Raw genomic sequence first — 23,767 nt, forward strand, 5'->3', positions numbered from 1 at the left:
TTCCTAATCTCCGATAATAACCAACACATTTGACTAACAAATTACTGAGAGGTTCTAAAATCTGAACCAAATGGCAGCTAAGACTGAGTATGTCCCATTTTCTTCCTACCCTCGGGGAAACAGAAGACTTGTAAGTGTTATAACTTACATTTTTATAACTGTTTTGCTTGTTTGGTATCTCATTTTATTTTGTCTCTATTTTTTTTGTAAGCACTGTACCTTCTCCTTTTAAAGTGTATGGGGTCATTCATTATACTGAAATACGCCTATATTAGGCGTATTTCAGGTGCAGATGTCAGCGCAACGGTTAGTTTCAACGCTTTCTGCAACTTCTCCCCGCTAACGTCAGGTCTAAAATTGTGGGCGTGGGGCGGGCGGGGAAGTGGACCGGCCGGAATGCCCGTCTCATTTTCCATTTTCTACGCCAGTTTTAGGCGTAGAAAAAGGTCTAAATGTAAGACCGCTAGGAAGCTGTCTTAACTGGCGCTGGATGCGCCTAGGTTATGGAGAGGCCGGCTCCTCTTCATAACTTCGCCGGATCCACCACCAACTTAGGGTTTTATTAAGACCAGTGTCTAAAATGCCAGTCTTAATAAACGTGCCCCTATGTGTTAGTCCTTGTATGCGCTAAAAGAATCCATAACCTTTCAAAGAATGTTCACCTGTTTGATGCCTGCGAGACGTGTGCTCCTGTGTGTACTTGCAGAGTGACATCTCGTCTGGTGTTGGCAGCATGTATTTGAGGTGCACGGATTGTTTTGGGGTGTGATTTCTGTTCAGTTTTCAGCTTAAAGGGAACCTGTCACCTGGATTTTGGGTATAGAGCTGAGGACATGGGTTGCTAGATGGCCGCTAGCACATCCGCAATACCAAGTCCCATAGCTCTGTGGGCTTTTATTGTGTAAAAAAACTAATTTGATACATATGCAAATTAACCCTAGATGAGTCAGAGCTTGAAAATATGACTCTTCTCTGGTCACACAAGTAAGATATGACTCTTTTATGTTAATTTACATAAAATACGGGAAGTACTTATTGAATTTGTCTGCAAATGAAATTAAAAGTGTAATTTATATGTTTAGGATAACACAATGAACATTTAGAAACGCTCAGTGAGGGTAGCATAGTAGAGGTGATAGGTTCCCTTTAAGTAAAAGAGTGCAGGATTGATTGAGTGGCAATAGATTACCCTTTTCAGTCGCACTCATCACTTGCTAGGACAGTGTGTACATGACATTCAGAAGGAACTTATTGTACAGCGAGCTGGTTCGTATTAGAAAGAGGGCATAATGATTACGAAGTACAGACTGCTGACCCGCTAGTGAGAAAGAAGCTGAACATCAGGTAATTGCTGCGCATTTACTGAAGAGAATGAGCCTTAGCAAGGGGGAACCTGGAGGGTCTACCCAGTAATGATCCTGAAAAAGTAATTTTCTCTCCATATACTTGTCAATTCTTTTTATGCCGTTTTGGCAGAGTTTTGCAAGGTACATCTCATTTTACATTCTCAATATAGGGACCCTGCCAAACAGCCCCACATATCTCAGCTTCCTGTGCTAAGAGATTCTTTAGAGTTATAATGTTAATGCAAGGAAGACAGATACAGTGCTGCCCATAATTATTCATACCCCTGGCAAATTTTGACCTAAAGTTACTTTTATTCAACCAGCAAGTAATTTTTTGATGGGAAATGACATAGGTGTTTCCCAAAAGATAATAAGACGATGTACAAGATATTATTGTGGGAAAAAAACAAACATTTCTAAGCTTTTATTTACATTTGAGCAAAAAATAAGAGATGTTCCGCACTGTGGAAAATCTCAGAGGACGTGGTCGGAAGCCAAAAGTGACACCTGTGCTGGCCAGGAGGATAGTTAGAGAGATGAAAAAGAATCCAAGGATCACCACCAAGGCCATATTGGTGAATCTGGGCTCTGCTGGTGGCAATGTCTCAAGGCAGACAATTCAACGGACACTGCGCAATGCAGACCAAGGAGGACGCCACTTTTCCAGATAAGGCACACAAAAGCTCGCTTGGCCTTTGCAAAATCTCATCTGGACAAAGAAGAAGACTTCTGGTCTTCTGTGTTATGGTCAGATGAAACAAAAATGTAATTGTTTGGTCACAATGATGTTTCCTTCATTTGGCGTAAAAAAGGAGAAGCCTTCAACCCAAAGAACACCATCCCCACTGTCAAACATGGTGGTGGGAACCTAATGCTTTGGGGGTGTTTTTCAGCCAATGGACCAGGGAACCTAATCACAGTAAACGGCACCATGAAAAAAGAGCAATACATGAGAATTCTCAACGACAACATAAGGCAGTCTGCAGAGAAACTTGGCCTTGGGCACCAGTGGACATTTCAGCATAACGATGACCCAAAACACACAGCAAAAGTGGTGAAGAAATGGTTAGCAGACAACAACATTAACGTTTTGGAGTGGCCCAGCCAGAGTCCAGACTTAAATCCAATTGAGAATCTGTGGAGGGAGCTAAAGATCAGGGTGATGGCAAGAAGACCCTCCAACCTGAAAGATTTGGAGCTCATTGCTAAAGATGTATGGGCAAAAACACCTGTGGAGACATGCAAAAAGCTGGTCTGCAATTATAGGAAGAGTTTGATTGCTGTAATAGCCAATAAAGGCTTTTCTATTGATTATTGAGAAGGGTATGAATAATTTTGGACTGGACACTTTTTGCTCAAATGTAAATAAAAGCTGAGAAAAATTTTTCCCACAATAATGCCTCTTCTACATCGTCTTATTATCTTTTGGGAGACACCTTTGTCATTTCCCGTCAAAAAATTACTTGCTGGTTGAATAAAAGTAACTTTGAGTCAAAAGTTGCCAGCGGTATGAATAATTATGGGCAGCACTGTATGTTATAAATGCCTAATAGGCTTGGGTCTATAATTAGGTAAGGCTCCCATAGACTGTAATGGAGCTCAAAGGATACAGCTCTCCTCATTGTTTTCTCCTCTTAGCTGCCCACTTGTAATGCAAATCTGGGATCAGGGGCTCACATTTCTCCTAAAGAAACATAAGACATCAGTTATGTGACTGTTCCTATGCTCATTCCCAAAGTGTCTTGATATAAAAAAAAAAATATTAGAACATATACAGAGTTATTTATCAAATCTGATGTAAAGGAAAACACATAGCAACCAATCAGATTCCACCTTTCATTTTCCAAAGGAACTTGAAAAATGAAAGGTGGAATCTGATTAATTGCTAGGGGCAACTAAGACAGTTTTCCTTTACACCAATTTTGATAAATCTCCCCCATAGTGCTCACAGCTCCTGACATATCATCCTCATCAGGACTGTATCCCTAGGGATGAATCCACAGTTATGGTCCCTTAACACAGGACTACGATCTAGCAGATCTTTCTCGACAATCTCGCGAGACTTCACGCAATAACTTCATAAATTAATTTGGACTGTAAAAAAACATTTCCTGAACTCGGGTTTGGTTCCAAGTGGTACAAAGCAATAACTTCAGCTCATAACTTGACAGCTGAAGACATCTGTGTTGGTCCCATGTTCATATGTGCCCGCATTGCTGAGAAAAATGAAGTTTTAATATATGCAAATTAGCCTCTAGGAGCAACGGGGGCGTTACTGTTACACCTAGATGCTCTGCTTTCTTTGCAACTGCCCTATACATGGCGGAGTCTAAGGAGCCAGACATTACCTGCCAACAGGCTCTTGAGATGGCAGTCCAGTACTGCAAAGCACGGCCTAGAGAACTGAACTAAACAGGGACTGAGCTGCCCAGGGGTGTACAGGTAACTCGAAAAATTTGAATATCATGCAAAGTTAATTTATTTCAGTAATGCAACTTAAAAGGTGAAACTAATATATGAGACTCATTACATGCAAAGCGAGATATTTCAAGCCTTTATTTGTTATAATTTGGATGATTATGGCTTACAGCTTATGAAACCCCAAAGTCACAGTTTTAAGGTCCCCTTTGCTCAGGGGGTATGGGTTAATTAGCCGACTAGAGTGTGACACTTTGAGCCTAGATTATTGAACCTTTTCACAAAATTCAATTTTTAAGCTGCATTAATGCAATTCCTTTTAATTTGCATTGCTGAAATAAATGGACTTTTGCACGATATTCAAATTTTTCGAGTTTCACCTGTAGGTTATGTTAGTCATTTGATGAATTGGTAAAACCTAGATGTGTATTCATGTCAAGTGTTCAGGAACTATTTCAATCCATGTTGAAAACTAAAGCAAGAGTAGAAGCCTGATATATGTAAGGACCGGGGGTAATTCATTTCCTCAAAGAGTCAATATATAAGACGTGAAGCAGAGTGTCACATTTATTTATATCACATTTTATTAAAGCAGATTCCACATTACTGTCTGAAGCCTGCAGATAAAATCTGTTCGTCAAGTATTAAATTCTAAGACAACCAAACTGTCTGCGCCATCTCTTGCACACGACCGTGCTGTTACTGTGCAAACCGCGGCTCTGCAAAAAATGGAAGCCACCCGTGTGCCTTCCGCAAATTGCGGAAGGGAACAGTCGGCCCATTGTAGAAACGCAAAACGGACAAGAATAGGACATGCTATATTTTTTTTCGCCGGGCCACGAAACGGAGAAAAGGATGCGGACAGAACACAGAGTGCTGTCCGCATCTTTTGCGGCCCCATTGAAGTGAAAAGCAAAAACTGCGGCTCAGATGCGGACCCGAACTACGGTCATGTGCATGAGGCCTTACTAGACTCTTCCTTGGAGCAAACTAAAACCCAAAAATCTTGGATGTGGTGCCCCTGATTGTCACATGCAAAATGTGTATAACTAGTATCAATTCATCACTTGAAATCCATCAAAAATAAAGAAATAGGTGATAGATGAAAAGTATGACTGCAGCATGAGACCTTCAATTTTTTTAAATCCTTTAAAGGGAATCTGTCACCAGCGACCTCCTTATCCAGCTGTTTGCATAGACACATAGCTGTGGCTCACCTGATTAAAACACAGTTGTTTTTTTTTGTTGATCCGAGGCTCCGTTCCCGAGTTACAATACTTTTTAATAATTTGCAAATTTAGGTTTAAGATGCAACAAAAGCTTTACTGTTGCTCTTGTTGCACCTAAGCTCCACTCCTTTCTGTGGCCAGCACCTCTCTCGTTGCTTTGCCGCTGCCTGGCCCTGTCAATCAAAACAGTCAGGGAGGGGATGGCCACAGAAAGGAGTGGAGCTTGGGTGCAACAAGAGTAATGGCAATGCCCTCATTGCACCAAAAGCCTAATTTGCAGGTCAACAAAAGGAAAACAGTGCTTTAATCAGATGTGTCTATGCAAACAGATGGATAGGGAGTTTGCTAGTGACAGACAGACTTTTGCTCCATTAATTTGTGACACATGTAACAAATGTGCAAAAAGTAAAAGAATATATAAATATATACACATTTGCATATTGACTCTAAAATAAATTATTAAAATGGGGTCACTGTTTTGTTCTAGTGGTTTTGATATTTAATATTATGTACAGTCTTATTTGAAGAGGATGAATATGGCAGTGGTTTGGGTTAGCATTGATGGTGTGTTTTTCCATTCCATTTGTATTTTATTCTATAATTTATGTGTGTGTATCTTTTTGTTATATAAAATATCCCCCAAGAAACTGGTCACAGACACCCTAAGCAAAACGTTGGGTTATTTTCCTCAATTGACCCAGTCGTTTTGCTAAACTTTGTATTGAGCAGCTGCGGAACAAGCCAAGAGTGCACACTAGGGCATCACCATATTCAAGAGCTCCTGGATCTTCCCACTGCATGTCAATGCCATAGGAAAAAAGTTCTCCTTCAGCGGGGGAGAGCAAGCAGCTCATGAGTAGGAGGATTCCTTAATGGTCGTTTGGAGTGCTTGTGCTCTAAAATAAGGTAGTATACATAGAAAGGTCTAGATGGGGGATGGTGGTGTCAAAGAAGTGGTCTTTTGGAGAACTTTCATTGTATCTGAAGAACTAGATCAGTGGTCATGCATGAAGCTGTGTGCCAGAACTTGTAGATTCTTGTAAAGACCACACACCATAGATGAACCTTTCAGAAGACCGGCCACAAGACTTGCCATACTATTTAACAAGGCTCCTTATAAACTTTTGAGTCATCTTTAACATAATTCAGAAAAGGTAGATTTCTAGCAGTTTATGTGTTGGATGCACATTCTTTGTAAGACTTTGCTGGCAGGGGTCTGAGACGTTCTGTTTGCCACCTGACGCATTTCATAATGCCTGATATTTTTCTGTTGTGGTCAACTTATGATTGTGTGCTCTGGACCAAAAAGGCTGACCTTTCCGTTTAACACTGAGCAGCTTGTACCTTTTATGACAGAGCTATTACTCAGTAATTATTTTCCCCATTTCTGTTTGGTCCTAACAATTTCATCAGTCACGCTGGAGAGCTCTTGATGGATCCATTTTTCACTTTGGACTTTGTTGACTTTGGGGAAGTGACTTATTGCCGGTTGAGCATCTTCTGTTTGCTATGAATCATTGCAGACTGACTGTTCTCTTAGTACCAAAAAAGAAGGTTGGGTTGCTCATGGAAGATTTCAAATAATGAGACTGATGCCTTCCTAACCTGCAATATATGTTGGGGCATTGTTTATGTTGAATTTTTTGGCAAAAATAAAATTGTTATAGGTTTTTATTAACAAACCATTTCAACTGTTTTCCTTCTGCAACTTTTACGTTTCACAGTAATAGGAGGCTGCAGAATGTTGTTTACAGGCAAATCTGTTCTGAGAGGTCATATAAGGGCTCGGTCTGCGGTCCCTCCTGTGATCGACTTTGATCATAATTAAGCTGATATGATTGTTCAAGAGCGCACAAGAGGGGCCGGAGACTGAGTTGTCAGACAAGCCCTCTAAAGGAATTGCCTGTGAATGGCATTCTGCAGCTTGCTATGTATTGTGATATACAGAAGTTGCAGAAGCCAAGCAGTAAAAAAATAACAAAAGTGATTTATTACAAAATACATGCATTTCAGTAAGAAAATACCCCAAAAGGTTTCCATAGCCTTAGACAACATACCACATATGGATTCATTCATGATTTTTTCTTAATATTCTTTGCGTTGGGACATATTGATAAAACTTGGAGATGCAGAAAATGTAACCGCCAAAGTTATATAGTAATAGTCACCAATTTTGCAAGCAAGGCCCAGATTTATGAAGCACATGGGCATAACTATAAGTACCAACTACTGCTAGATCCTTCTGTGCCTCTCAGACATCATGCCAGGTTTTTCTGTGCGCTATTCCTGGGCTATTATGTGCATTATTTTTGTGCTCGGGCATTACAGTCTACATAATGCTTGTGATGTGACTTTGCAGCATGCACTTTTCTTGCTCTGTGGCATCACAATGTGCATTATTCTTTTACTGCTACATCACAGTGTGCACTCCTTGATCAAGCGCTGTACGCACAGGTGCAGGACTCCTCAAGTGTACCGGACTCTCTTGTGATGAGCCATGCATCTGAACACAATCAGAGCCGGTTTTCATTCACTGAATATGAACAAAAAAAGTTTCCATTTTTTGGAAACAAGCAGATCGTGAAAGTGGCAAGTGATTGCAGCAGAAAGTACATAAGGCATTATTTACCTAGCCGCATAATCCTGCTGTGTCACTCGTGTCTGAAGTCTGTTTCTTGCTAGAGAAAGAGACTGTGTTTGTAGGAGATGGGAATATTTCTGGCTTTGGTGCACCCTAGTAAAGCTTTAACTTTATTCTATATTTCAATGAAAGCCTGGCCTTTTATCATAATTGTGCAATTTTGTTGTAATGATGATAATTTCTTACTTGGTAGAAACAGCATTAATGGTCTGTCTCCTACGGCAACAAAACGGCTAATAGCGCTCATTATTTTACCATAATTAGTCTTAATGAAGACCGGTAAATGATTGGTCACTTGAGATGTCATCAGCTCATCATTTATTATCTTCTTCTCTTTTTCTCTTCCCTTTCTATTTTTCCACTGCAAATTAATATATTATGGACAAAATATATACATTCTAGAATTTTAACCATTCGGCTGGTGGACCATGTCTTTAAAACCTGCGCCATTTTTTATATATAACAGCACTGGTGCCTTTCAGTCCTGGGGTCCTAGGTTCGAATCCAACCAAGGTCACCATCTGCACAGAGTTTGTATGTTCTCCCCGTGTTTGTGTGAGTTTCCTCCGGGTTCTCCAGTGTCGTCCCACACTCCAAAGACATACTGATAGGGAACATAGATTGTGAGCCCCATTGGACACAGTGCGATGCTAATGTCTGTAAAGTGCTGTGGAATATGTCACCGCTATATAAGTGCTTAAAATAAATATATTTAGACAGCACAGGTATAAGGTTGCTCACTGAGAGACAGTCTGAGACTGCCGGGATGCTTGAGAAAAGACAGTGTGTTAAAAGTTGCCAGCGGGTGCATGGAAGCCCTAGGCTCGCTGCCCTTCTGTTCCCCAAACCGACTTGTATTTTGACAAACAGTTTGGGAGGGCTGGGGAGAACCAGAAGATCCCACCTCTGAGCAGTGCCTATCGTCTCTGACTCCAGAATACGATGTCTATATAATATTATTTACAGATGTGTAAATGGAAATTTTCCATTGATGTGCCTTACACTGTATATGCATTCACATCTACACTCTGTCCCAGAATAGGATTAAACTGTATTAGCACATAAATTAAAGTGCTGTCCCCAGGCCCGAACTGGTAACCTGCCCTTCCCAGTGGACCACTATGTCAGGTGGTGTCTTGACATGATTAAACAGGAAGTGCACTGATAATGGAAGCTCTGCTGTATTCGTGCATTCCTGAGCTTCCGAGGGCTCAAGGACCTGACTGTGATGACATCATCACAGGTCCTTCATCCTCTGAGAGTACGAAGGACGAACTGCAGGAGAAGTGCTCCTTCCAGTCTGCGAGAGTGGTAAGAAACTGAAATGAGGACAATACTACTATCAAAGGGGAAAGCATATTTAGGGGGACAATACTGCTGACAGCAGGGAAGAGCTGGTCAGGGGACAATGCTGCTGGGAGGTATATGGTGCTGTAGTGTGGTATTTAGATTGTGCTTTTGAGGAGGTACCTAATGCTGCATGGTGGTATTTATTTGGCACTGTTTATGGAGATATTATGCTGCACTGGTATTTATTTGCTGCTATTGGGGAGATATTTAGTACCGTACTGTGGTATTTATTTGGCGCTAATAGTTGTGATATTTTGTGCTGCATGGTGGTATTTATTTGGTGCTGTTGGGGAGGTATTTTGTGCTGCTTGGTAGTATCAGATGCTGCTGGAGAGGTATTTTGAGCATTGTCATGGTATGTGGTGCTATTAGGGAAATAGTGTATGCCCTTGCCCATGTGTTCCACTTTTTTTTCTAATTTCTTGTATTGATGGTTTAGCTGTATCCCTTTAGGATGCCAATGGCTCCCTGCCCTGCTGCTCACTCTTATAAGCCTCAGGCCTATGAGAGAGTAGAATTCCACTGTCAGTCGCACTGGGGGTACTAGAGGGGGCATTATAACTACTGGGAGCACTATAGGGGCATTATAACTATAGTTATGTGGTGCTGTATTTTTTTGTATGTGTGGTAGTCCTAAATGTAATGCCCATCTAAATATGCCTTTAGCACTGGGACTGAGTAGTTGGATTGAGAATTTGACACATATGTATTGGGGCTTGGTCACCAAGGGGGTCATTTATCAAACAGGAATACGCCTAAATTAGGCATATTTCTGGCGCAGATTGCCAGAGGACCTTTGCGCCGTAATCTGCGACTTCTCCTCACTCACGCCAGGGGGCGAGGCATGGGAGCCTGTTTTAGGCGTACAAAATGGTCTAACTTTAAGACAGCTATGATGCTGTCTTACATTTAGAAGTGGCGGAGGATATTCTGAAGTTAAGTAGAGGCCGGCGCCTCTTCATAACTCCAGTGGATCCACCTCCAGGTATAGGCGTTAAGAGTGGCGTCTAAAACGCCGGTCTTAATAAATGTACCCCCAAATTTTTGGAGATCCTAGCAATGGCCCGGCTTCCAGTTATTATCTGCAGGGGAATGTACAGGAAATGTGTTGTATCATCATTTTATAATTTAATTCAAATAGCCTAGTTGCCTAGACTAGTAAACTCCCGTTTCTGGTCGGTATAAAACTTAACATTTATTTCATTTTATTTATTAGAAAAATAACATAACGGGAGAACAAAGAATAGTTTAAAATTCTAGGTGTGGTAGGGCACTAGTGGCTGGGATAGGGGTTACTTCACCCATATAATCAACCCCATAGCATCCGTTTGTCCCACTTTTTCCTTTTTGTCAGCAATAGTTTTACTTTGTTTGCCTAGGTGAGCATAATGCTAAGAATGCACTTATTCATTCACCCTAAGTCTCTGGAATGTCCAGTGATTTTCCTTTTGTGCAATTCTCAGCCACTGGTGTTCAGGCACGATCGAGTCTGCAGTTACTCCGTGCTGTAACACTTGGTCCTACCTACTCCTAATCTAAAAACTAGCACAAGAGCTCCCTTGGAGGGGGAGCTCTTGTGCTAGTTTTTAGATTAGGAGTAGGTAGGACCAAGTGTTACAGCACGGAGTAACTGCAGACTCGATCGTGCCTGAACACCAGTGGCTGAGAATTGCACAAAAGGAAAATCACTGGACATTCCAGAGACTTAGGGTGAATGAATAAGTGCATTCTTAGCATTATGCTCACCTAGGCAAACAAAGTAAAACTATTGCTGACAAAAAGGAAAAAGTGGGACAAACGGATGCTATGGGGTTGATTATATGGGTGAAGTAACCCCTATCCCAGCCACTAGTGCCCTACCACACCTAGAATTTTAAACTATTCTTTGTTCTCCCGTTATGTTATTTTTCTAATAAATAAAATGAAATAAATGTTAAGTTTTATACCGACCAGAAACGGGAGTTTACTAGTCTAGGCAACTAGGCTATTTGAATTAAATTATAAGTTGAGTATCCCGGGTCTAAAGGGTCTTTGAAAATTGTATCATCATTTTGGTAGTTCTCCTTTAAGCAGCTGACAGCCTGGATGTGCATATGCAGTATATTACCTGTTATGTATTAGTAGGGCAGTGCTTGATACAATGGTTTTTAATTAAAAAGAGAAGTAAGGAGTTTGCCTATAGCAACCTATTATTGAATTTGTATTTCCTTGCTTTCATACTCCACCACAAAATGAGAATCTGGTCACCTGTTTTTCTATTCTACGAATGATCACCAGTATGTCTTCATTCATAGAAATAAATGGCAACTACTGGTTTATACTACACAGATATATAACCATGTACGTCATCACAGACACTGGTGGCATGTTCCTAGGATGAGTTTCCAATTATGGTCAGACTGCTGTGATCACTGACGGCAGAACACAAAGGTGACCCAGTGGCACAAAGCTTTCTTGGAGCCTCTGGCACTTTGTTCTGACAATATGCAGTGGTTACATGGGTCAGACCCCGCTGATTGGACATTGCTGGCATCTTCTAGCAATGACGCCAATGTATGTAATGAGACAACCCTTGTAAGTTTATTTCATTCAAACAGCAGGCTGCTCATACATATACAGGGCATTGATTGCGAATTTAAATTCAATCTACCGGCTTGTAGGAAGCATAGGTATAAAATGGATGGCTTAAAATCTTTGATAGTATCATCACCCCAATTCTTCTGAATGGCAGTGAAGTGTGGGGTCCAGAAACATTCCCAGACTGATTAAAGTTGGACTCTGAGTCAAAAGAAATATTTCACCTGGAATTCTGCAAACACCTTCTCCAACTCCATAAACCCTGCTGCTTCTGCCAGTGTCTAGAAGAGGGCACTCTCATTCCAGGCCCATCTACATAGCAGCAGTCTCTGCTCCTACCATCACAATACCTTGGTACTAAGAAACCCCAGGTATACTAACCACCCCAGAACAACTCACTCAAACCCAGCTTGACCAAGCCACCAACCAATACAGCCTGACAAAAGGTGAAAATCAGAAGATGATACACAAGAGCAAAAAGGAATATCTCAACGTCTGGAGGAACAACATAAGAACATCACAGAAGCTGACAATATACCAGAGCCTACAGAGGAAGTACAAACTTGCCCCATATCTGGAGAAACTATCTAACCCCAGAGACCGACAGATCCAAATACTGAGGGACACTCACTTTAGGAGACTGATCTCTTCCCAGACTTCACCTCCATGGAGGAGAAAGAGAAACTATCCATAATGCTGGGGGAAGAGGAGAAATCAATGCCCAAAGCAGCACAATAAGTCAATGCCTGCCATAGACTGTGAGGACCATGATATGCCATGGACTTCTATAGCCCTGCCATGGATGTGTCCCTCAGTGGCGTCTCTAACTTTCAAGTAGGGGGGGTGGGCAGCTATAAGAAAGATACATTTACACAAGTATGCTTAGAAATGCTGCGAAACTTTACCCAATACCTAAAACCGCAACAGGGAAGAAAAGTCCTGCTGTCTGTGGTTTAAAAAAAATATAAAAATCACTCAGATTTCAACATGTCCTAGTTGCCTGTGGATGACACTGCTATGGGGGGGGGGGATCTGTGGATGACACTGTTATGGAGGGGGATCTTGTAATGCCTCCAGTTGAGCTAATGTCCTCATAATGTGCCAGTATAAAATACCCCTATATAGTGCCCCCCAGTAAATGCCCCCATAGTGCTCCTCTCCCCCTTTCCTCCTAGTGCCCCCCATAATGTACCTGTATAAAATGCCCCATATATCGTGCCCCAGTAGATGCCCTCAGTGTCCCCCATAATTTCCAAGTATAAAATACCCCTTCTTAGTGCCCCCCGTAGATGACTCCATAGTACTCCTCTCCCCCCTTCCCCATAGTACCCACCATAATGTGTCCCAGTATAAAATGCTACTGTACAGAGCCCCCCATATAAAATACCTCTTCTTTGTGGCCTCAGTAGATGCCCCTATAGTGCCCACCAATAATAAGTGCCCCCAATAATGTGCCCACAATAATGTGCCAGTAATAAGTGCCCCCAATGTGCCAGTAACAAGAGCCCCCCCATCACGTGCCAGTAACAAGAGCCCCCCCATCATGTGCCAATAATAAGAGCCCCCCCCAATGTGCCAGAAACAAGAGCCCCCCATCATGTGCCAGTAATAAGCCCCCCCATCATGTTCCAGTAATAAGCCCCCCATCATGTTCCAGTAATAAGCCCCCCCATCATGTGCCAGTAATAAGCCCCCCCATCAATTAAAAATATAAAAATCACTCAGATTTCAACATGTCCTAGTTGCCTGTGGATGACACTGCTATGGGGGGGGGGGGGGGGGATCTGTGGATGACACTGTTATGGAGGGGGATCTGTGGATGACACTGTATGGAGGGGGATCTGTGGATGACACATACCGTATATAGAATATTATGCTATATGTGTCATCCACAGATCCACCCCATGACAGTGTCATCCCCATTTCCCCCTCCATAACAGTGTCATCCACAGATCCCCCTCCCTATAACAGTGTCATCCACAGATCTCCCTCCCCGCCGCTCACAGGAGTGTACATTTGACATTTCTAAACTGTAATCCATATCCTGCAGTAACTTTAACTTTAAATCAGGATTAAGCGGCCGTTCATCTCTACTAGTACCTTAACCTTTCACCACTCGGCTAGCTTCGGTAACAGGGCCAGGCTACAGCCTACAGGCACTGCCTGTTAGTTGTTACCGAGCGAGTGATGATTTCTGCAGGTCAGAGGATACGGATTACAGTTTAGAAGAGGGAGGGGCACTTCCAGATCATTTTCTGTCTGCCGCCACAAAACAATGGTGCTTATAGAACAGACTACTCAGTGTAGAGGTATACTGTATATTGTGTGGCACAGTGTATGCTATATGTGTATAACATAAACATATTTTACATTAAAACTTACAGTTACTTGGCTTGACCCTTGGGGATCTCGGACACCACTTCAACACTTTGGCCGGGGGGCTCGGTGGAGCTGATGTTGTGTTTTATCCTAATGAGAAAGATTTCATAATAAGGATTTGGAGAAGGGGCAGTGGGATAGCAGAGCAGGGAGAGGCTGGTGCTGCTACTAGGGGGTCATACCATGGGGGCGTAATAAAGCCCACCATTATGCCCCCCCCAGTAGAAATAATTCTCCTTATAATGTGACAATGCAAAAAATACCCCCTTGTAATGCCTCCAGTTGAGCTAATGTCCTCATAATGTGCCAGTATAAAATACCCCTATATAGTGCCCCCCAGTAAATGCCCCCATAGTGCTCCTCTCCCCCTTTCCTCCTAGTGCCCCCCATAATGTACCTGTATAAAATGCCCCATATATCGTGCCCCAGTAGATGCCCTCAGTGTCCCCCATAATTTCCAAGTATAAAATACCCCTTCTTAGTGCCCCCCGTAGATGACTCCATAGTACTCCTCCCCCCCCTTCCCCATAGTACCCACCATAATGTGTCCCAGTATAAAATGCTACTGTACAGAGCCCCCCATATAAAATACCTCTTCTTTGTGGCCTCAGTAGATGCCCCTATAGTGCCCACCAATAATAAGTGCCCCCAATAATGTGCCCCCAATAATGTGCCAGTAATAAGTGCCCCCAATGTGCCAGTAACAAGAGCCCCCCCATCACGTGCCAGTAACAAGAGCCCCCCCATCATGTGCCAGTAATAAGAGCCCCCCATCACGTGCCAGTAATAAGAGCCCCCCAATGTGCCAGTAATAAGAGCTCGGCCCCCCATCACGTGCCAGTAATAAGAGCCCCCCCCCAATGTGCCAGAAACAAGAGCCCCCCACCATGTGCCAGTAATAAGCCCCCCCATCATGTTCCAGTAATAAGCCCCCCATCATGTTCCAGTAATAAGCCCCCCCATCATGTGCCAGTAATAAGCCCCCCCATCATGTGCCAGTAATAAACCCCCCATCATGTGCCAGTAATAAGCCCCCCCATCATGTGCCAGTAATAATCCCATCATTTGCCAGTAATAAGCCCCCCATCATTTGCCAGTAATAAGCTCCCCATCATTTGCCAGTAATAAGCCCCCCATCATTTGCCAGTAATAAGCCCCCCATCATTTGCCAGTAATAAGCCCCCGCATCATGTGCCAGTAACAAGAGTCCCCCATCATGTGCCAGTAACAAGAGTCCCCCATCATGTGCCAGTAACAAGAGTCCCCCATCATGTGCCAGAAACAAGAGCCCCCCATCATGTGCCAGTAATAAGCCCCCCATCATGTGCCAGTAATAAGCCCCCCATCATGTGCCAGTAATAAGCCTCCCATCATGTGCCAGTAATAAGCCCCCCATCATGTGTCAGTAATAAACCCCCCCATCATGTGCCAGTAATAAGCCCCTCCATCATGTGCCAGTAATAAGCCCCCCATCATTTGCCAGTAATAAGCCCCCCATCATTTGCCAGTAATAAGCCCCCCATCATTTGCCAGTAATAAGCCCCCGCATCATGTGCCAGTAACAAGAGCCTCCATGTGCCAGTAACAAGAGCCCCCCCATGTGCCAGTAACAAAAGCCCCCCATATGCCAGTAACAAAAGCCGCCATGTGCCAGTAACAAGAGCCCCCCCCATTGTGCCAGTAATAAGTTCCCCCCCATGTGCCAGTAACAAGTGCCCCCCCCATGTGCCAGTTACAAGAGCCCCCCATGTGCCAGTAAGAGCCCCCTCATCATGTGCCAGCCCAGTAACAAGAGCTGAGAACCCCCCCCCCCCCCCAATGTGCCTATAAAACTATTGTAAAAAAAAACAAAACACTTATACTTACCTCCATATCAGCGATGCGATGCAGGCCTCTTCTGGCCTGTGTCCCGCGCTGTATGGCTCAGGCGGCGCGATGACGTCATTGCGCTGCCTGCGCCGGCCTAGTGCCTGCAGCCTATCAGAGGAAGGGGAAGGGACACGCCTCTCCCTCCCCTGCCCCGCCGCACTAGCACAGGCAGATGACTATGGAGATGAGCGCAATGGAAGCGCTCATTTCCCTGTGCCCAGCTGCGGCCTCTCAGTTGGGGGGCATTTTAGTTGGGGGGGCACACTTGTGTCCCTAAACCCATTTCCAGTCGATAGAAATATGGTTATGAGATAGATAATTGGATTAGGAGATAGAGAGATACAGTGAGGAACAGAAGTATTTGAACACCCTGCGATTTTGCAAGTTCTTCCACTTAGAAATCATGGAGGGGTCTGAAATTCACATTGTAGGTGCATTCCCACTCTGAGAGACAGAATTGTAAAAAAAAAATCACATTGTATGATTTTTAAAGAATGTATTTGTCTTGCACTGCTGAACATAAGTATTTGAACACCTGAGAAAATCAGTGTTAATATTTGGTACAGAAGCCTTTGTTTGCGATTACAGAGGTCAAACGTTTCCTGTAGTTCTTGACCAGGTTTGCACACACTGCAACAGGGATTTTGGCCCACTCCTCCACACAGATCTCCTCTAGATCTGTCAGCTTTCGTGGCTGTCTCTGAGCAACACAGAGTTTCAGCTCCCTCCAAAAATGTTCTATTGGATTTAGGTCTGGAGACTGGCTAGGCCACTCCAGAACCTTGATACTGTATGCTTCTTACGGAGCCACTCCTTGGTTATCCTGGCTGTGTGCTTCGGGTCGTTGTCATGTTGGAATACTCAGCTACGACCCATCTTCAATGCTCTGACTTAGGGAAGGAGATTGTTGCTCAAAATCTCACAATAAATGGCCCCATTCATCCCCTCCTTAATACAGTGCAGTCGTTCTGACCGCTTCGCAAAAAAGGACCCCCGAAGCATGATGTTACCACCCCCATGCTTCACAGTAGGGATGGTGTTCTTGGGATGCAACTCATTCTTCTTTTTCCTCCAAACACGACGAGTGAAGTTTAGACCAAAAAGTTCTACTTTGGTCTCAGTTGACCACATGACTTTCTCCCGTGTCTCCTCTGGATCATCCAGATGGTCATTGGCAAACTTCTGATGGGCCTGGACATATGATGACTTGAGCAGGGGAACCTTCCGTGCAATGCATGATTTGAAACCATGACGGCGTAGTGTTCTACTGACAGTGACCTTTGAAACTGTGGTCCCAGCTCTCTTCATGTCATTGACCAGCTCCTCCCTTGTAGTTCTGGACTTATTCCTCACCTTTCTTATCATCAGTGATACCCCACGAGGTAATATCTTGCATGGAGCCCCAGTCCGAAGGAGACTGACAGTCGTCTTTAGCCTCTTCCATTTTCTAACAATTGCTCCAATAGTTGATCTATTTTCACCAAGCTGCTTGGCAATTGCCCCGTAGCCCTTTCCAGCCTTGTGGAGGTCCACAATTTTGTCTGTGGTGTCTTTTGACAACTCTTTGGTCTTGCCCATGGTAGTAGTTGGCGTCTGACTGACTGTGGGGTGGACAGGTGTCTTTAAAGAGCTCAGACAGGTGCTACTAAGACAGGTGCTACTAAGTTAAAAAGTGGAGTAGAGGTGGACTTTTTAAAGGTACAGTAACAGGTCTCTGAGAGCCAGGATTCTTGCTGTTTCTCAGGTGTTCAAATACTTATGTTCAGCAGTGCAAGACAAAAACATTCTTTAAAAATCATACAATGTGATTTCCTGATTTATTTATTTTTAATTCAGTCTCTCAGAGTGGGAATGCACCTACAATGTGAATTTCAGACCCCTCCATGATATCTAAGTGGGAGAACTTGCAAAATCGCAGGGTGTTCAAATACTTCTGTTCCTCACTGTAGATAGATATTAGATCCAATTTATTATAGCGTATTCTCAATTTAATTTTATTACTTAACCCATACGGGACAGGAGTAGTCTTGAGCAGACAAGCATATTGTATTTGAAGCCTGGGACAAGTGAGGAGCAGCTTTCAGTAGTCATCATTGGATATTAAGAGTTATTGTCTTTTCAATTCCCAGATGAGTCATTAGATTATTTTTTTTTCCTCATTGAGCTTCATAATGATTCACACCATAGCTTATTACATTTACTGAGGCTTTGGGAAGGATAGAGACAGGGGTGTGGGGGTCGCTTTCCATTCCTATAGCAGCAATGTTCTGCTGTGCTGATACCTTTCATGTAGCCCTAAGACTGCACCTGCACCTCCCACTGCTGCTCGGAAGACGTCAGGCTTACGCATTATAAGCATCTGCTTCTGAATCCTGCATCTCACTGTGTCCTCTCAACTACTCGCTGCCTCTGCCACTGTGCAAAAGCTCCAGTAACTACAAAGCAGCATTGGCTTTCCCTTCATTGATCCCTTTCTTTTTTTTTTTTACACAAGCGGTCTAATCACATTAAACCTCACTCATGTTGGAGCTCATAGAAGGTAAGTCCAATGAGTGGATCCTAAACTGCTGCCTTACGTCTGGTGATGTAAGCTGGGTCAGATGTTATAATAGTTATGTATGTTATTATGATGATTATTATTTTTTTGTATTATTATTATATGTTAATATACTAATTTCTAGCCCTGAGCCATGTATGAGAAGGAATATTGTGCAGTCACCCTAGTAACAATGTACCTTATATCCTGAGCAGCCAATGATTATAGTTATTTAAGGTGAACCACTTTACTATGTATCTAAATAATCATTAAATCAAATAATTCAATCCAATTTTACATTTTAATATTTCTATACTTTCTGCGTTGGTTTGTTTTATTGTATAGGATGTATTATATGAACAAAGCAATACACGTGTTTTAAGCTGTATGTATTATAGATATATAGATATACATTTTATAGATATTGTTAGCATGTATTATATGAACATGCAACTTTAATTAGATTTAAAAGTTGAATCTAATCTAAACTATCAATGAAACTAACAATATGAATAGGCAAATGGAGAATAAATAATTAATTGTTTCTAATATTAGTATTATAATATTTATATATAATGATTTTGGGTAATAGATACTGTACTCTGTATTGGTTTATAGCATATGTCTTATAAAGAGGTTTATGTATTAGAGTGCATCATGTTCAATGTGACAGTAGGTGATTTGGTGAGCCTGCTGGATATAAATCATCCTGCTGCAAGTGTAACGCAACAGTGGCTGTGTGTGGATTGGTATTCTCATCATTACAGTTGCCGTGTAGACTGCAGTCAGCCTCATGAATGGAAGGACGTACAGATAATAGGGGCAGTACAATGAAACAACAGTGATGCATTATACAGTACAGTAGACTGATTTAGTGCAGACAAGGTCTGGCGGACAAGGATTAAGATCATTTTTAATTAACTTGTTCCCATCACTTTGTTTTCTCAGTCAATGGAACCCCAGGGAGCCAGCTTTCCACTCCTCGCTCGGGGAAATCGCCAAGCCCATCACCGACCAGCCCAGGAAGTCTGCGGAAACAGAGGGTACATTTTTCATTTCTTATCTATTGCTTTTGCTGGCGAAATATTCAGTGCACTTTTGCATTGCTTCCTGTTGTCACTGTCACAAGTCAATCAGAAATGTACTGTCATAGGAACTATGTGTATATATATATATATATATATATATATATATATGGTAAGTGCTCCTTTTAATGCTCTCATAGTCCTGTTGGCACCACTTTGAAAGTCCACATTTCTCATTTTGATCTCTAGTGCCTCCTACAGGCGGTCTTTATACTGTATAAATGTGAGTTAACATGAGTGCATTATGCATTTTTTTAAGCTTTTAGAGAACACCTTGTAGAAATGCTGTAGTTTTCTTCCGAAAAAAAAGAAGATTCCCCTTCTGACATTTACGAGTTTGCCCTGTCAGTTTCCCACTCCAGAAGGAGACTTGGGACATGACTTGGGTCGACCAGAGAGCCATCTTGCTGTTTTTGCTCTTCTGAACCTCGTGTTCCATGTTAGCTATGTGACCTACCATTGGAAAGGTTTCTTGGATTAATTATCCTCCTTAAAGGGCAAATCCAGGGAACACAGTATGATATGTCATAAGTGACAGTGAGAAGATTGGGTTGTGAAGTCTGTGATCCCAGACCATCACTTTTTTCCTGAACTAAAGGACTTTACAGAGTACTCATACACCTTAGTCACTGCTCTATAGCGCCATTTCATTTTTATAGGTCAGTGGCGGCTGACGTGAACCTATCACTTGTATTTTTGACATATTGGAAGCCCAGTTTCATGGATTTTCCCTTTAAATGGAATCTGTCACCAGTTTTATTCTACCCTCTCCGAGGCCAGCATAAACTTTGCCCTGTTGTTTCCATCTGAACCCGAGCACTGGAGTCTTCACTGCCGCGTCCCCCTCCCTCCTGTAGATGATTGTCAGCTTTCTCCCGGTTACTGTGCATAGGGAGAAAGCTGTTAGCCAGCAGATGGTGGACAGGGGAGCTTGCTGCTCATGAATATGAAAACTGAGTATATGCATCACAATGAATGGACTTGAGACCATCTGAAGATGCTCAACCAAAATTTTGAGGAAACACTTGGCCAAAAACGTATATGACCCTGCGTTTCAGTCAGGTTCTCTGTTAGACGTTGTTCACACTTCAGTTATTTAGTCAGTTATTTCCATCAGTGACTGTGAGCCAAAACCAGTAGTGAAGCCAGCTCAGAGATAATATAATGGAAAGATCTGCACCTGTTCTGTGTTCTTGACCCGCACCTGATTTTGGCTCCCAATAACTGATGGAAATAACTGACCAAATACCTGAAATGTGAATTTGGCTTTAACAGTTTGGGTTAAAATAAACGTGGTGACAGATTCCCTTTAAGGAGAACTGGCAAATTGGTAGGGAGACTTTAGTCAATGCAAATATCTTTCTACCAAATGGAAGAAAAGCTTTCGAGGTCTTGGTAAGAAAACAATCTCTACATTCACCCTACATCATAATCTCTGTAGACGTATAGATTCTCATTACTCATGTGAAAAATGATCACTACTGAGCTTTTATCTTGTGCCTCATTAGCTAGTCTTGTGCAAACAGTGCTGCTCATAGAAGAGCACATTTGATTGTCATGATGTGGCCATATGTTAGCACTATGTGGCAGTTTTTTTGGTGCAGAGAAGGGTTGTGGGCAGAAGACTTATTCAGGTTTGAAGATGATTGAATATAGTACTCTTCTGAATTGCATCATGCTCTTCTCTGCCACATCTAAAGAAAAAGGTCAAATCTGTAAGAATATTTGGGGAGGTAAAGATTTGGGCCAGGAACTGGAGGGACTAGGAAATACTATTATTTCCAGGTATAGTTTAAAGTTCTGTAATCCAGTTACAACTGAAGGCACCTAACCTCCGAATACTCTATATGCTACCATACATGATGGCATCATGCAGTATGAGATTGAGATACAATATGACAATACAGTCTCTTTTTTACGGTGAAATATCGGCACTTGATTATTGCGCCATTGTCTGTACCCCTGAATCATCTTCTCATAGAGTAACTCCCCCAAAAGAAATGGGCCATGATTGTCACCTCTGCGATTGAAGTGAGAGAACCCCTCATAGGTTGGCATAACTTATTTTACTCATTGCTTTAGCTCTTACATATTCCTCAGCGCTGTACAAAAATTATTACTCACATCGGCCTTTCTCCCCTTTGGGGCTCACAATCTGAAATCTGGAGAGTGGAGTATTTAACGAAGTACCGGGTGGACACAAGCATGGGGAGAACATACAAACTAAGATTCCTTAGCGATCAAGTGCTACATAAAAGAAAGCACACTTTTCGACTCGTACTTTTTGAGTTTCTACCCTGAGCTCTTACTGACCCACCAAGCTGAAGACACGTTTGTTTGAACTCATCCTAACAGCATACATATAAATGTTATCGAGGTGACCCAGTTTCACGAAGATATGCATATCATATTTTCCTGCCACAAGCAAAGACAATCCGTAAGTCTACTGAATAGCGCTGAGAAGCAGGTTAAGTGAAAAGACAATAACAGGATAGTATCTGACAAGGCTTCAATGTACCATGTTCTTCAATGGCCAGAGGAGAATGGAGCTGGTGTGGACCCAGAGGGTCCGCTCACTGCCCTTCAAGGCACACCCTCACCACTGACTGATGGGACAGGCATTGAAGACGTACTCACGTACTAAAGTCTTGCAGGAGCTTGTTCAGTGCACACGCTGTACAGGGATGGAGTGCCCTGTGTCATAGCTTGTAAAAATACAGTGTCATATACAAGACAATCTGGAATAGTAATCCTAGCCCTTGACTTTTCTGGTGTGCGCAGACTCATTTTTGACTGGGTTAGAATAAATTTTCTACCCTGCAAAACATGACTTCCCTGAGGTCTTAGATGTGTGATAAGGGTGTAAAGGTAGAAGTCACCCCCGGACCTTGGTGTCTTGGGAGCCCAAAGGCCGCTCTACTATGTGAGAAGACAAAGGTATAATATATGCACATGGTAGGTGGGGGCCTTGTTAAAGATTTTGAATTGGGGCTCAGGAGGTTCTAGTTGCACATCTGCTTAGGCCTTATTCATACTTGCATACTTTGGTCATAGTGTTGCATCAGTATTTGTAAGCCAACATGAGGCGTGGAGCCTCCACATGAAAGACTTGTACCTCTTCTGTTTTTGGGATACAGATGTAAAATAACAATTAAAGTGCACAAACTCCTTTACACAAATGGCAGGCACTAAAAATGTCAAATCTGAAAGTCAAAATAAAGCCAGAACTGATTTGTGGTCTTCCGTGGGATCATTCATCACCCAGAGCATCAGTTGTCATGCCAGATCTACATACACACATATGGCACCATAAAAAAACAAAAACAAATGGCTGGACACCACTGACATATCTGCACCCAGCCGCAGTGTATTGCTCATGGCATCCATCTGAAAAGGACATTTGTGAGCTGCTGTTTGTCATTCAGGTGCTGCCAGCCAATCAGCATCAACATAAGTGCTCTCAGCACTGCTGATTGGCTACTGACAGATGACAAGACAAGGTGTTCTTCACAATGCTCCTCCTCCCGAATGTTCATTTTCAGCTAGATGCCAGACACAATATATAGACCACAAACTCTGGGAGCTGTGTAGTGGGAGCTTTTAGTACCTATTAGTGTTATCTTTTATGATGATCTTCCCATTTTTAAATATGTCTGCAACAAAAAAGTTCTTTCATGACAAAATGTCTTCACGCAGTCTGTGGGTCTAGCTGGATACTGCAATGGGATCCGGACAGATTTCAGCTGGACAGAAACTGGTGCATCATTGTTTTTGGTCTGCCCAAAACCCTGCGCTCATGCTGGAAACTGGCCGGATCCCATTATAGCCAATGGGGTCTGGCAGTGCACAGCATTATCCGGCTAGACCACGTATGGTGGGTGAACCACGGCAGGCTGTTCCTCTGCTTTAGCGCCAGTGTGGACTACCTATCGCAATATTCCAAAATATGGACTCCCATTCGCAATGTACCGCTTGCGCTTTGCAAATGTTGAACCTAGCCATTGAAGCCATAATATGAAAGTGTATTTAAAAAGATCCTTGCAATTTTTCATGTTCTAAAGCTTAAAGAGAAGAGTTACAAGTGCACGGACATCCTGTTGTGATGTATAATAGCGGTAAATCACAGGACATGCTGTAATTGTTTATCTTCAGAAGATGGGGTAGAAAAAGTGGAAAGGAACGAACCTCTGCATTGAAAGGCTTATTGTTAACAACCACAGAATATAAAGTCGAAAGCTGTCTGACCTTCACGAAAGCTGCGCTGATCACAGGCTGCTACGAGCCTTTTACAAAAACATATACTTTGTCACAAAATCATTACAAGGAATCCCTCTTCA

The 23,767-nt window shown here is 42.6% G+C and overlaps 1 protein-coding gene across 4 annotated transcripts in view; it reads left to right on the forward strand.

Moving 5' to 3' along the window:
- The window catches only part of DCLK1 (doublecortin like kinase 1), a 352,916-nt gene that overhangs the window by 206,189 nt on the left and 122,960 nt on the right, over positions 1-23,767 (forward strand). For 3 of the 4 annotated variants that reach the window (XM_040426114.1, XM_040426117.1, XM_040426116.1), the window contains exon 6: positions 19,294-19,388. In XM_040426114.1, coding sequence (XP_040282048.1) covers positions 19,294-19,388 — 95 coding nt within the window. Of the gene's footprint in view, positions 1-18,041; positions 18,349-19,293; positions 19,389-23,767 lie in introns of those variants that run through there. The other variant, XM_040426115.1, reaches the window with a different exon arrangement.

Source organism: Bufo bufo, chromosome 3 (genome assembly GCF_905171765.1).
Source record: "Bufo bufo chromosome 3, aBufBuf1.1, whole genome shotgun sequence".
NCBI lineage: Eukaryota > Metazoa > Chordata > Amphibia > Anura > Bufonidae > Bufo > Bufo bufo.